Source organism: Oncorhynchus keta, chromosome 26 (assembly GCF_023373465.1).
Source record: "Oncorhynchus keta strain PuntledgeMale-10-30-2019 chromosome 26, Oket_V2, whole genome shotgun sequence".
NCBI classification, from domain to species: domain Eukaryota; kingdom Metazoa; phylum Chordata; class Actinopteri; order Salmoniformes; family Salmonidae; genus Oncorhynchus; species Oncorhynchus keta.
In genome coordinates, this window is record NC_068446.1 from 19,352,977 (window position 1) to 19,366,747 (window position 13,771).

At 48.8% G+C, this 13,771-nt stretch overlaps 1 protein-coding gene across 19 annotated transcripts in view; it reads left to right on the forward strand.

The window, feature by feature from the left end:
• The window catches only part of LOC118359044 (protein furry homolog-like), a 94,965-nt gene that overhangs the window by 57,469 nt on the left and 23,725 nt on the right, over positions 1-13,771 (forward strand). For 14 of the 19 annotated variants that reach the window (XM_035737239.2, XM_035737238.2, XM_035737240.2 and 11 more), the window contains 29 exons: positions 192-284; positions 757-855; positions 2,666-2,767; positions 4,268-4,312; positions 5,511-5,614; positions 5,892-6,000; positions 6,110-6,196; positions 6,293-6,464; positions 6,718-6,850; positions 6,948-7,055; positions 7,217-7,454; positions 7,900-8,079; positions 8,207-8,293; positions 8,589-8,857; positions 9,556-9,760; positions 9,948-10,072; positions 10,246-10,303; positions 10,395-10,486; positions 10,604-10,776; positions 10,875-11,035; positions 11,131-11,241; positions 11,500-11,654; positions 11,756-11,855; positions 11,968-12,136; positions 12,310-12,575; positions 12,670-12,810; positions 12,901-13,072; positions 13,299-13,386; positions 13,469-13,581. In XM_035737239.2, the coding sequence (XP_035593132.1) occupies positions 192-284; positions 757-855; positions 2,666-2,767; positions 4,268-4,312; positions 5,511-5,614; positions 5,892-6,000; positions 6,110-6,196; positions 6,293-6,464; positions 6,718-6,850; positions 6,948-7,055; positions 7,217-7,454; positions 7,900-8,079; positions 8,207-8,293; positions 8,589-8,857; positions 9,556-9,760; positions 9,948-10,072; positions 10,246-10,303; positions 10,395-10,486; positions 10,604-10,776; positions 10,875-11,035; positions 11,131-11,241; positions 11,500-11,654; positions 11,756-11,855; positions 11,968-12,136; positions 12,310-12,575; positions 12,670-12,810; positions 12,901-13,072; positions 13,299-13,386; positions 13,469-13,581 (3,955 nt within the window). The remainder of the gene's footprint in view (positions 1-191; positions 285-756; positions 856-2,665; positions 2,768-4,267; positions 4,313-5,510; positions 5,615-5,891; positions 6,001-6,109; positions 6,197-6,292; positions 6,465-6,717; positions 6,851-6,947; positions 7,056-7,216; positions 7,455-7,899; positions 8,080-8,206; positions 8,294-8,588; positions 8,858-9,555; positions 9,761-9,947; positions 10,073-10,245; positions 10,304-10,394; positions 10,487-10,603; positions 10,777-10,874; positions 11,036-11,130; positions 11,242-11,499; positions 11,655-11,755; positions 11,856-11,967; positions 12,137-12,309; positions 12,576-12,669; positions 12,811-12,900; positions 13,073-13,298; positions 13,387-13,468; positions 13,582-13,771) is intronic. The other 5 variants (XM_035737231.1, XM_035737233.1, XM_035737237.2 and 2 more) reach the window with 2 other exon arrangements.

Here is a 13,771-nt window from a genome sequence, read left to right on the forward strand (position 1 = left end):
GGGGTTTTAGGCTGGGTTTCTGTACAGCACTTTGTGACATCAGTTGATGTAAGGGCTTTATATATACATTTTGATTCTGCCCATATGCGAGAATCCGTTGCAATGTCTTGGTTTTATGTGTCTAATGGGTTTGTGGATCTGTCACACTGTTTGTCCTCATCCATGTTGGTATGGCTCTGTGTGTTCCTCAGGAGTGTGCCCAGTATTTCCTGGAGGTGAAGGATAAGGACATAAAGCATGCATTGGCTGGCCTCTTTGTTGAGATCCTCATCCCTGTTGCTGCTGTGAGTACCAACCAGACAACATAATACAAAACATGGGAAAACCCCACATTCCACAGATTCCATAGAAAGCACATTAGATTGGCTGTAATGTCATTGGCTGCATCTGAAATTGCACACTATTCCCTAAGTGTGGGTCCTGGTGAAAAGTAGTGCAGAATAAAATGTAAAAATCACCTTTTATTTAACCAGGTAGGCCAGTTGAGAACAAGTTCTCATTTGCAACTGCGACCTGGCCAAGATAAAGCAAAGCATGGCAACACAAACAACCGCACAGAGTTACACATGGAGTAAACAAACATTCAGTCAATAATACAATAGAAAAAGTCTATACACAGTGTGTGCAAATGAGGTAGGATAAGGGAGGTAAGGCAATAAATAGGCCATAGTGGCGACTATAAAGGAAATAGGTTAACATTTTGGTCGCACGTATTAATTGAATGAGCTGTGGTGACCCCTTCCTCCCTCTCTGCAGGCGGTGAAGAATGAAGTCAACGTGCCGTGCCTCAAGAACTTTGTGGAGATGCTCTACCAGACAACCTTTGACCTTAGCTCCAGGAAGAAGCACTCTTTGGTAACGTCAACTCTTCCCTCCCACTCCACTCTCCCGTCTCTTTTCCCCCTCTCTTTTTTTATTACGTCAACTTAACTTTCGTCTCCCTCTCTTTCCCCATCCCCTCTCTTTCCCCATCCCCTCACTTTCCCCATTCCCCCCCCTACTTTCCCCATTTCCCCTCCCTACTTTCCCCATTTCCCCTCCCTACTTTCCCCATTTCCCCTCCTCACTTTCCCCATTTCCCCTCCTCACTTTCCCCATTTCCCCTCCTCACTTTCCCCACTTTCCCCATTTCCCCTCCTCACTTTCCCCATTTCCCCTCCTCACTTTCCCCATTTCCCCTCCTCACTTTCCCCATTTCCCCTCCTCACTTTCCCCATTTCCCCTCCTCACTTTCCCCATTTCCCCTCCTCACTTTCCCCATTTCCCCTCCTCACTTTCCCCATTTCCCCTCCTCACTTTCCCCATTTCCCCTCCTCACTTTCCCCATTTCCCCTCCTCACTTTCCCCATTTCCCCTTCCTCACTTTCCCCATTTCCCCTTCCTCACTTTCCCCATTTCCCCTTCCTCACTTTCCCCATTTCCCCTCCTCTACTTTCCCCATTTCCCCTCCTCTACTTTCCCCATTTCCCCTCCTCTACTTTCCCCATTTCCCCTCCTCTACTTTCCCCATTTCCCCTCCTCTACTTTCCCCATTTCCCCTCCTCTACTTTCCCCATTTCCCCTCCTCTACTTTCCCCATTTCCCCTCCTCTACTTTCCCCATTTCCCCTCCTCTACTTTCCCCATTCCCCCCCTCTACTTTCCCCATTCCCCCTCCTCTACTTTCCCCATTTCCCCTCCTCTACTTTCCCCATTTCCCCTACTTTCCCCATTTCCCCCCTCTACTTTCCCCATTTCCCCCTCTACTTTCCCCATTCCCCTCTACTTTCCCCATTCCCCTCCTTTCCCCATTCCTCCTCACTTTCCCCATTCCCCTCCTCACTTTCCCCATTTCCCCTCTCACTTTCCCCATTTCCCTCCTCACTTTCCCCATTTCCCCTCCTTTTCCCCATTTCCTCCTCACTTTCCCCATTTCCCCTCCTCACTTTCCCCATTTCCCCATTTCCCCATTTCCCTCCTCACTTTCCCCATTTCCCCTTCCTCACTTTCCCCATTTCCCCTTCCTCACTTTCCCCATTTCCCCTTCCTCACTTTCCCCATTTCCCCTCCTCTACTTTCCCCATTTCCCCTCCTCTACTTTCCCCATTTCCCCTCCTCTACTTTCCCCTCCTCTACTTTCCCCATTTCCCCCTCTACTTTCCCCTCCTCTATTTCCCCCTCTACTTTCCCCTCCTCTACTTTCCCCATTTCCCCTCCTCTACTTTCCCCATTTCCCCCCTCTACTTTCCCCATTCCCCCCTCTACTTTCCCCATTTCCCCCCTCTACTTTCCCCATTTCCCCCCTCTACTTTCCCCATTTCCCTCCTCTACTTTCCCCATTTCCCCTCCTCTACTTTCCCCATTTCCCCCCTCTACTTTCCCCATTTCCCCCTCTACTTTCCCCATTTCCCTCCTCACTTTCCCCATTCCCCTCTTCACTTTCCCCATTCCCCTCTTCCCCCATTCTTCACTTTCCCCATTCCCCTCTTCACTTTCCCCATTCCCTCCTCACTTTCCCCATTCCCCCTCTACTTTCCCCATTCCCCCTCTACTTTCCCCATTCCCCCCTCTACTTTCCCCATTCCCCCTCTACTTTCCCCATTCCCCCCTCTACTTTCCCCATCCCCCCCCCCTCCTCACTTTCCCCATTCCCCTCCTCTTTTCCCCATTCCCTCCCTCTCTTTCAGGCTCTGTATCCTCTGGTGACGTGCCTGCTGTGTGTCAGTCAGAAGCAGTTCTTCCTCAATAACTGGCACATCTTCCTCACAAACTGCCTCTCGCACCTGAAGGTAAACGACAAAATCGGCTCAAGCATGTACCTGACAGAGTTACTGGCCTATAAAGGACTCTGAAAAGAAATGCAAACGTCCATGCCAATTTCACATTTGAATAGGATGCTTTCTGTTTTATCTGTAAAGACTGCGGCTTCCCTAATGTTTGAAGTTCACTGGGACATGTCATTGAGTGTTATTTTCTAAAGACTGTAAAATGAAAATAGATTTATCTCCCTTTAGCTGTATTACGTGCTATGAACCTCCAAATGTTTGTTGCGTACCGAGTTCTGTCATGTGTTACTGTTACCATGACTGAAACCTTATTGCTCTAGCAGAATGTTCTTTAGCCCAGGTAAGTTGTTAATTGTCATAGTGAGATGTTAGCCATCCCCCACACATCAGAAATGGATCTGAGGTGTTTTGGGGTTGAAGGGTGTGCCTTAATAATCATATCTTCCTCCTTACCCTGTCCGACAACCCCTTCCAAACCAATCAAGCCAATCAATTGTGCTCCTCTCCTGTACCGTACCTCAAGCCAATCCATCCCAGATTTGACTGTGTTGTGTGACTGTCTCCTCGCTTCTCAACTCTGAATAGATTCCCTTGTGGCGATTCATTCCCTCTGATTCCATGGTGGACACGTGCTTTAATTCCCTTTGCTCCTGATGACTCTGTTGTTGAACTGACTCTCTATAATCAGTCAGGTGGTGATTCAGTTGCTTTTGATATCCTGTGAAAGATTAGATTCTCTTTGATCACGTAGTTTTACTGAACCTGGTGATTTTTAGATTACATCAGCACTAAATGGACTCATCTCCCTTGTTTTTGTGGTGGAACCTTGAGTCTCTGGTGGAGATTTGTTTGGGAATGAGTGATTTAGCTCCTATTGTCCACTGGGCCATTTTAACTCTGTCCTTGTTCTCACATCATTCCAGATCAAATGCTGATTCCGATTTGATTCAGTTTAGTGCCCTACCTTGTTTCGGAGAGCAAGAATCAATCAGATTTTGTCGGTGCCATAACATACGGCTTGCTTTCCTACTTGGTGTCCGTTCACTGTCCCTCTCCTCACGCCATCTGTCCACACCTTCTTCACCCCTGCTTTGTGTGTGTGTGTTCTCTTCCCTGTCAATTTGATTTGCCATCTATTGCACATCTTTCATCTCTTCACTTTCACAAAGTATGGAATATAAGATCATGCTACATGTCAAAATGTAAAAAAACAATGTAATATTGTCTATAGTGTGTCAATGCACTATATTGATGGATATTTGTGTTTTGACATATTACTGCTTTTGCATTTCATACTTTGCATCTCACTTCTGTGTCTAATATGAGACTGACTCAAGTCGATAGGAGGCAGTTAGTTGGTAGTGAGGGTTTTTAGTCAAACTTCTCGTTTTTGTGTTTCTATTATATTTTGCTCTGTTCTCTTTCTAACCTGCATGTCTCCCTCCCCTCATCCTCACACGCCATGTCTCCTGTCGTTTTGGCTCACATTTTCACTCGCTCCAGATACCGTCTAACAACAGCATCCGAAAGCAGATTGAGACACTGCAGGTGAGTTTGTCTGGTGGCATGACCCCCCCCACCCCCCTCCGACAGGTCACCTGACCCTGTCCTGAGCCTCTGGAGGACAGAGTGGATGCACCTCCTTAGCCGGGGGCAACAATGCGCTGGACACTGATAGTCCTCTTAAAGTGGAACTTACTGAGAGAAAAGATTATAGAAAATAGTGGTTGGACACTTGGCTCTTAATCGCAAATAGTTTGAAACGCAATGATGGCTTTGACTTCATCAGTGGTTTATGGCTTTGCTGTTTTCTATGTATAGTAGTGGTTAGAGCATCATCCTGGTGGCGTCAATCGAGCGGACTGCATCATACCAATGTGTCGCTAACCCATTCTCAGAGACCTACCTTACTCTTTGAGGGGTGTTTACGAAGCCAGTTACCTGGAAGGGGTTGTTGGTAGATCTGAGGACTAACCAGGTGGATTTTGTAGTCTCGTTTTGGAGACCCGTAGTGTCCTGCATCATTTTGTTTGTTCTATGAGCGTTTGTGAGAGGCTGTCTCTCATTACGCCCAATTCTATTATCTCTGTGGCGTTGCCGTGCGACTGTGTGAAGCACCCTTGCAGCTCCATGGCCCACTGAAGGGTTGGAAAGGTCATTTTAGTACCCTTGAAAGAATCCTTTGTATGGTTGTCCGTTGTGTTGATGTTGGAGGAGGGTATGTTGGTTGCGTGCCTGGGTTTGATTTGGCAGCACTGTGTACTTGCGTTTTTACCATTTTTTTTGTTTTTGTGAACGCTCAGCTGTACAAACATTCCCCGGGGTTCGGAACATCAGAAACTACCGCTAGCATAACACGCTGTACTACATCTATATATAGACGGGCTCACTCTGGCACAGGCTTCTTTTACGACAAGCTGAAATCTTTTCAAGAATCTCGTACATCGGCCGTTTTTTATATAAGATGATTCCTAAATGTAATTGGTGTGTGACGGATGTATGAATCGGACAGGCCGTTAGATCTGAAGGCGGACCTCGTTCTCAAATCACAGATACGACTTGCCGCGAGTCATATCCATCACTGGGGCATCTCGAAACATTTGACTCTAAATGAGACATGAAAGACGCCGTATAAATTGTCTCATTCAGTACAGTGGGTCAAAGGGATGGTTTGTGCTCCACACCGGACTTCCCGGAGGAGGCAGTTGTTCTAAATGTTCCCTCTCTGTCCCTTTTTATTTTTAAGAACAAAGACCCCAAAATGTCCCGTGTGGCGCTGGAGTCCCTCTACAGACTGCTGTGGGTCTACATCATCAGGATCAAGTGTGAGAGCAACACCGTCACGCAGAGGTCAGTACCAGACCGGCCCAGAGACTGAGACGGGTCAGGGCCCACACACTCACCCTGTTGGCCCATGACCACGCTATCTCTGTGTGAACAGACACTGTCAAATGAAAGTCACCCAGACCAGCACCTAAATCACCATATTACAACAAACAAATGCCCACTCCTTCTGCAGAAGCAGAACTAGAATCCCATCTACACTCAGAACTGGTCTAGTCTACAGTCTCCTTGGTGAACATCTCCAGTTGAACAATCCCTTTAATCCTGTCCTGTTTCCCTGCAGCCGGCTGCTCAGCATCGTTTCAGCACTTTTCCCCAAAGGTTCCCGTAGTGTGGTGCCGAGGGACACGCCCCTCAACATCTTTGTCAAGATCATCCAGTTCATAGCTCAGGTTTGTCTTATGAGGTCATGCTGGAGCAGTTCTTCCTGTATAATTCTGCTAATGGCTTGAATGTTATCTGTGATTAGTGATTATTGGTCTTTCGTGGCTCGTTTCACAGGAAAGGCTTGACTTTGCTATGAAGGAGATAATTTATGACCTCCTGTGTGTGGGGAAATCTCACAAGACCTTCACCATCAATCCAGAGGTAAGAGATGGCTGAGAGACGACAGTCATTTTCCAATCATACTCGCTGTGATTATACTCTTCAATCTCTGACTGTTCCTTTCTCCCTCTCTCTCAGCGGATGAATATTGGCCTGAGGGCCTTCCTGGTGATAGCTGACAGTCTGCAGCAGAAGGACGGGGAGCCGCCCATGCCCACCACAGGGGTCATCATGCCCTCAGGAAACACTCTACGGGTCAAAAAGATCTTCCTTGCCACCACCCTCACTGACGAGGAGGCCAAGGTCATCGGTAGGTCAACATCTCTGAGCTCCACCCTGGTCACTACAGGACAGTGTGACTCGGCTATGACTCAGGGACTATGGACCGAAATGAGCTTTCTTCCTAACTCCGGCAATTTGACATTGATGTTGAACCTGAAATGTTGATCATTGTACACTGTCCCTACCGAATATACATTTCTCAAATAAATAATCTTATGGGAGTGGGTCATTTTAAGGTTAAGTTTGTGTACAGTGTCAGAGTAATGACTGTGTGTTTGTAGGCATGTCGCTGTACTACCCAGCGGTGAGAAAGGCCCTGGACAACATCCTGCGTCACCTGGACAAGGAGGTGGGGCGCTCCATGAGCATGACCAACGTCCAGATGTCCAATAAGGAGCCTGAGGACATGATTACGTAAGGGCCTCTCTGACTTAAAACATATGTGGCCCATAACGTGTGTTTTTTTTACTATGTGTGTGTCCTTTACGTGTGTGTGTGTGTTATGTTGCAGGGGGGAGAGGAAGCCAAAGATCGATCTGTTCCGTACATGTGTGGCGGCCATCCCCAGGCTGATCCCGGACGGCATGAGCAGACAGGACCTGATCGAGCTGCTGGCTAAGTAAAGGACCCCACTCCTTCGCATGCGCCACCTCTGTCTGGGACTAATTGATGAACAGAGCAATGGGGATTTTTATTTTGCAAAAGCTGCGCCTTCAAAAGCTCTGTTTGTGATTCCGTTTTGACCTCTGTCTGACCCCATGCATCCTGTCCTCTCTCCAGGCTGACCATCCACATGGACGAGGAGCTGCGCGGCCTGGCCTTCACCACCCTGCAGGCCCTGATGCTGGACTTCCCAGAGTGGAGGGAGGACGTGCTCTCTGGCTTCGTCTACTTCGTGGTGCGCGAGGTCACCGATGTCCACCCCACGCTGCTGGACAACGCTGTCAAGATGCTGCTGCAGCTCATCAGCCAGTGGAGGCAGGCCGTCCAGACCAGCAACAAGACCCACGAGGCACAGGTGGGTGGAGAGTGGATAGCTCTCATTTTGTCCGGTTGTGGTCACCGCTGTGTGTTTTACATGTGCGTAATGCCGTACAAGGACAGCGGCTCAAACTTCTTGCTCTGTACTGTAGTAGTAGGATTATTTAAGCAATAATGCCAGAGAGGGTGTGGTATATGGCCAATATATCACGGCTAAGGGCTGTTCTTAGGCACAACGCAACGCGGACATTCCTTAGCCATGGCCACATATCACAAACCCCCGAGGTGCCTTATTGCTATTATAAACTGGTTACCAATGTAATTAGAGCAGTAAAAATAATGTTTTCTCATACCAGTGGTTTACAGTCTGATATATCATGGCTGTTAGCCAATCAGCATTCAGGGCTCGAACCACCCAGTTTATATTGTGTATTTTGAATTGAGTTTGTGTGATAAAGTAACCCTGTCTGTGTGTGCTCCAGCAGGGCCCTGGAAGCGGGCCGTCTCTGCCCCTGGAGCGCTCTCCTCTGTGGGGGGTGCTGCATGTGGCGGAGGGCCTGGCACTGGTGGTTCTGTGCAGCTGCCGCCCCGCCACGCGCAGGCTGGCTGTTAATATCCTCAAAGAGGTCCGAGCCCTGCACACCGCTCTGGGCATTGCCAAGGTAACTACCAACTCAGACTGAGATGGGGTTGTGAAAGTGACTCAAATAATGAGATGCATTGTTGTTAAAGTAACCTCAGTTAAGATGCAAGAGACTCACATTCACTGTTTCCGCCTGTCTTTTTCAGGGAGATGAGGAGTTGGCCATAGATGTAATGGACAGGCTAAGTGCGTCTGTGCTGGAGAGCTTCATCCATCTCACAGGAGCTGACCAGGTACGAATTGCAAAGCTGTTGTGTAATACACACATGACTTTGATTTAACTAGACAAGTCAATTAAGAACAAATTCTTATTTACAATGACTGCCTACCAAGAGGCAAAAGGCCACCTACAGGGGCTGGGATTCAAAATAATAATGTAGGACAAAACACACATCACGACAAGAGACTACATAAAGAGAGACCTAGGACAACGCATGGCAGCAACGCAACATGGTAGCAACACATGACAACAACATGGCAGCAGCACAACATGGTACATACACTCTGACCCTCCCCTCTCCTCTGCAGACCAACCTGCTATATTGTCCCAGCGGTATCGACCTGCAGACGCTGGCAGAATGGAACTCGTCTCCCATCAGCCACCAGTTTGACGTGGTCAGCCCGTCGCACATCTGGGTGTTTGCCCACGTGACGCAGGGCCAGGATCCCTGGGTCATCAGCCTGTCCAGCTACCTGCGCCAGGAGCACCTGCCCAAGCACTGCCCCACCGCCGTCAACTACGCCGGGATGTTCGCCTACACGCGCCTGCAGCTGCTCTCTCCGCAAGTGGACATCAAGTATGTCTCTCCAGGCCTTTACTCTTGTCAATGTTGTTGTCTTGGGTGCATGTACACGTTTACATTTGAGGTTGTAAAAAGCCACTTAGAATTGATGATGTTGCAGTCCGCGCACTAGAGGGCTGAGTGACTTCACCCTGTCTCGTGTACAGTGTCCATACGGTCTACACCGTCACTGGAGACTCTGAGCGTGGCTGTGGATGGCTTCATCCTAATAGATCCCTCAGCTGTATACGTATGTGAGCCCCGTGAGGAGGAGAGTTGGCGCCTGTCTTTCTACTGTGTTTGTATGTCTGTGACACACAGAGATTTCAGTAATATTGTAAATCAGTCCCTCCAGGATTCCAAGATTCTGCGATTTCCCTGCATATTATGCTATGGCTTGCAGATTTGACCAATCACCTCACTATTTCCACATAAAGCACTCAAAGTGTAGCAATATTATCATATTAAACTTACCCATCAGCGGAGTACAAAAAGAGGACTTCCAATTTCAACCAATCCCAGCAAATTTACCGCGTTGTATGGTTCAATCAAGCCACACGTCAACAAACCTTTTCCCTTTGCAACTCATTTTCACGACAAATTAAAGTTTTTGCATATTGCCTTTGCCTGCAAAAAAAACAAATAAGTGTGTATGTATATTACACACCACCTGACTGTTATTAATATTTGACCTTTGTCCTCTGCCCCTGCAGCAGCCCTATAAATGCTAAGAAGCTGAACAGCCTGAGCAGCAGTAGTGACTCGTACGTGGGGCTGTGGAGGAACTACCTGATCCTCTGTTGTAGCTCCGCCACTTCCTCCCCCAACTCCTCCTCCTCCACCTCTGGCTCCGTCCGCTGCTCCCCGCCTGAGACGCTGGCGTCCACGCCGGACAGTGGCTACTGCTACGACTCTAAGGTCAGAGGGCATGACCTATCCATTTTTTTTCTCTATATGTTTTACTTGAGTGCTGTCAGTGTGATAATGCCTATTCCAAGTTGAGAAAACGCCATGTTTTTTTCACTATATACATCTCTCTCCTATTAGTTAGATATTGAAAAATCATTACTTTTCATATTGAATTCTGATCTTTTTGTGTGTCCAGATTATTGGCACTCCGTCCCCCTCATCCCTGTTCAAACACGTTGTTCCGATGATGCGCTCTGAGAGCATGGACATCACAGAGTCACTCGTCCTGGGGCTTGGCAGGACCAACCCCGTGGCCTTCAGGTGAGGGAGCCACCCTGTACGTCGACCTGTGGCTGACAGTCATGTTTCAGTTGCCTGTGTTGGAATTTTCATGTTTGAATATATAGTAGTGTGTGCGTTATTTGCTTAGTAGGCACAGAATGTAGTGAGTGTGTTTGTACAAGCGTTTTCCTTACTTCTATTCCGTCTTCCAGAGATCTGATAGAGGAACTGAACCCCATCATTAAGGAGGCTCTGGAGAGGAGACCTGAGGTGGGTGCAGCTCACTGACCCTCACATCTCCATGTATCTCACATAACACTGTACTACCTACTCAGTACTGGCTCTGCTCATCTTGTTGCAGAACATGAAGCGACGTCGGCGTCGTGACATCCTGAGGGTCCAGCTGGTCCGGATCTTTGAGCTGCTGGCCGACGCTGGCGTCGTCAGTCAGACGTGAGTGGAAGCCAGAACAGAACCAGTACATATAAATACACACGTAGTTATAGAATCATGGACCGTCCATCTTTTGACTCCACTGACCGCTGTACTGTACCCCCTGTGTGTGTGCAGTGGGAGTGGCGGTCTGGACGGGGAGAGTCACTCTCTGAACTCGACCCTGTTGGAGTATGTGGATCTGACGAGACAGCTGCTGGAGGCTGAGAACGACAAAGACTCAGACACACTGAAGGATATCCGCTGTCACTTCAGCGCTCTGGTGGCTAACATCATTCAGAACGTCCCAGGTACTACACACACACACACACACACACGCTATAAAGTGTAAAATGTTGTATATGTGTGTGTTGTGAGTGGCTATTTGACATCTGCGTATTCCCACCAGTGCACCAGAGGAGGACCATCTTCCCCCAGCAGTCTCTGAGACACAGTCTGTTCATGTTGTTCAGCCACTGGGCGGGTCCCTTCAGCATCATGTTCACCCCACTAGACCGGTACAGCGACCGCAACATGCAGATCAACCGACACCAGTACTGTGCTCTCAAGGTACAACCAGCTGTTCACACGCAAGACTATCACTGAGATCCCACTCTGTAAACACGTCATGACGGGGTAAATGTTTGTCTACTGCGTGTCTGCAGGCCATGTCGGCAGTGTTGTGCTGTGGTCCAGTGGCTGATAACGTTGGCCTCTCCTCTGACGGTTATCTCTACAAGTGGCTGGACAACATCCTGGACTCTCAGGACAGGAAGGTAAGAGAAGAGCCCTTCTGCACTACATCCTCACTGCTGGGCTTAAACTATTCCTTGATTACCACCAGCTGTCTGTCATCGGCACTGATATGATCGCCAAACAGGATAAGGCTAAACTTTCACGGGTTCAATTACTTTGAGCGGTACGGATGAAGGGAAGGAAATGGCTCGACTCTTGAGGTGCAGCGGTGAGTGTATATGGAGGGCTTGTGCTGATGGTCCCTCTGATAGTCTGTTTCTCTGTGTGCGTCCCTGCAGGTGCACCAGTTGGGCTGTGAGGCGGTGATGCTGCTGTTGGAGCTGAACCCAGACCAGAGTAACCTGATGTTCTGGGCTGTGGACCGCTGTTACACTGGCTCACGCCGCGTGGCTGCCGGCTGCTTCAGGGCCATCGCCAACGTCTTTCACAACAGGCATGTCGGCCATTTTATAGTGTGTGTGTGTGTGTGTGTTTCTGTGTATTAACTCTGTAATCCATAATGTGTTAATATGATTGATATCGTATGGTCTACAGGGATTACCAGTTTGACACTGTGGTGCTGCTGAATCTGATCCTGTTCAAGTCTGCTGATTCATCCAGAGATATCTATGAGGTGGCCATGCAGCTGCTGCAGGTTGGTTTGACACCATCCAGGCCACATACTGGCTCTATTTGGGAAAAATCCAGTATTTTTTTTTTTTTACATGTACTTAATGGGATTTTTCTGTGCGTGTTCTGTTCCCCAGATCTTGGAGCCCAAGCTCTTCCGTTACGCTCACAAACTGGAGATCCAGAAAACAGATGGGATCCTGAGCCCTCCCTCCCCGCTGCCACACCTCTACTCTGTCTCCTACTACCAGCTGTCTGAGGAGCTGGCCAGGACATACCCAGAGCTCACCCTTCCCATCTTCTCAGGTCTGCACCGTTACATCACACACCATCCTACACTCTTCTGTCTCAAAGGACACCCTGGTTAATGTAGTGCTCTTTAAAAGGAAATGGCCGGTCATTCGAGATGCGTAGCTTTGGCGTTTGACACGTAGATTTGAGTCTTATCGGTGTGGCGACTGTGCCGTTTCCTTCCCCAGAGGTGAGCCAGCGTATCCAGACGGCACACCCTGGTGGTCGCCAGGTGATGCTGCACTACCTCCTGCCCTGGATGAACAACGTGGAGCTGGTGGACTTCAAGCCGTCGCCACGGCGACAGGAACCCCCAGTCTGTGAGGAGGAGGAGGAGGCCCACGAGCGCGACATGATGATGGTCAACAGCCGGCGCTGGCTCAGAGGGGAGGGCTGGGGCTCCCCACATGCCACCACCATGGTGCTCAACAACCTCATGTTCATGACCGCCAAGGTATGACCGCGACCTGACCACACACAGGCATTACGTTGTCTGCTGCTGATAAATGATAGTGTTTGTTTGAACTGTGTTTCGCTTGTGTATACAGTACGGGGATGAGTTTGCGTGGTCAGAGATAGAGAACGTGTGGACCACGCTGGCCGACAGCTGGCCAAAGAACCTGAAGATCATCCTGCACTTCCTCATCAGCATGTCAGGGGTCAACAGTGAGCCCAGCCTCTTGCCCTATGTAAGTCCAGTTTACACACAGTGTCCTCTCTCCCTCACACCTCCCATATTCGGTCATCTTAAATGTTTGTTCAAACGTGTGTGTCGTCAGGTGAAGCGGGTGGTGGTGTACCTGGGCAGGGATAAGACTATGCAGCTGCTGGAGGAGCTGATGTGTGAGCTGGACCTGACAGACCCAGTGAGCTCTGCTGTCACTCACATGGACAACCCTCCCTACTACCGCATCACCTCTAGCTACAAGATCCCCTCCGTCCCCTCAGCAGGTATATAATCACACGGTCTTCTATACATGTCCCTCTACGTTATAGCCCCACTGTCCTGGTATATGAAACACAGATGCTTGATGTTTCTATGTTACATATTCTCCCGTCTGCTCCCTCATGGACTGTTGGACTGTATGAATGACTGTCATAATGACATTGTCTGTCATGTACCTCGTGAACCGTGTTGTCATAGTTTCTAGATGTCTATCCCCATCTCTGTCCACAGGAACCAACTCCAGCAGTAACACCATGGTGCCAGGAACCGACGCTCACCATGACAGCAGCAAGAATAAAGACTCCAACATGGATGACGGGTATGAGATCACACACACACACACACACACACACCCCGAGACACTCCCAGTAAGACTACAGCTGTCTCTCTGTTGTCTGCAGTTCTACCCATCTGGACATCTACAGCGGTCTGAACAGCAACCTGAACCGTCAGCACCACCGCCTGGAGTCTCGTTACAGCAGCAGCTCTGGAGGATCCTATGAGGAGGAGAAGAGTAAGAGACAGCCATACTACTCTATGCTTTATGTACGGTTGATGTCAAAAGTTTACATACACTTAGGTTGGAGTCATTAACTTGTTTTTCAACCACTCCACAAATGTCTTGTTAACAAACTATAGTTTTGGCAAGTCGGTGAATGACACAAGTAATTTTTCCAACAATTGTTTAACTTATAATTCGCTGT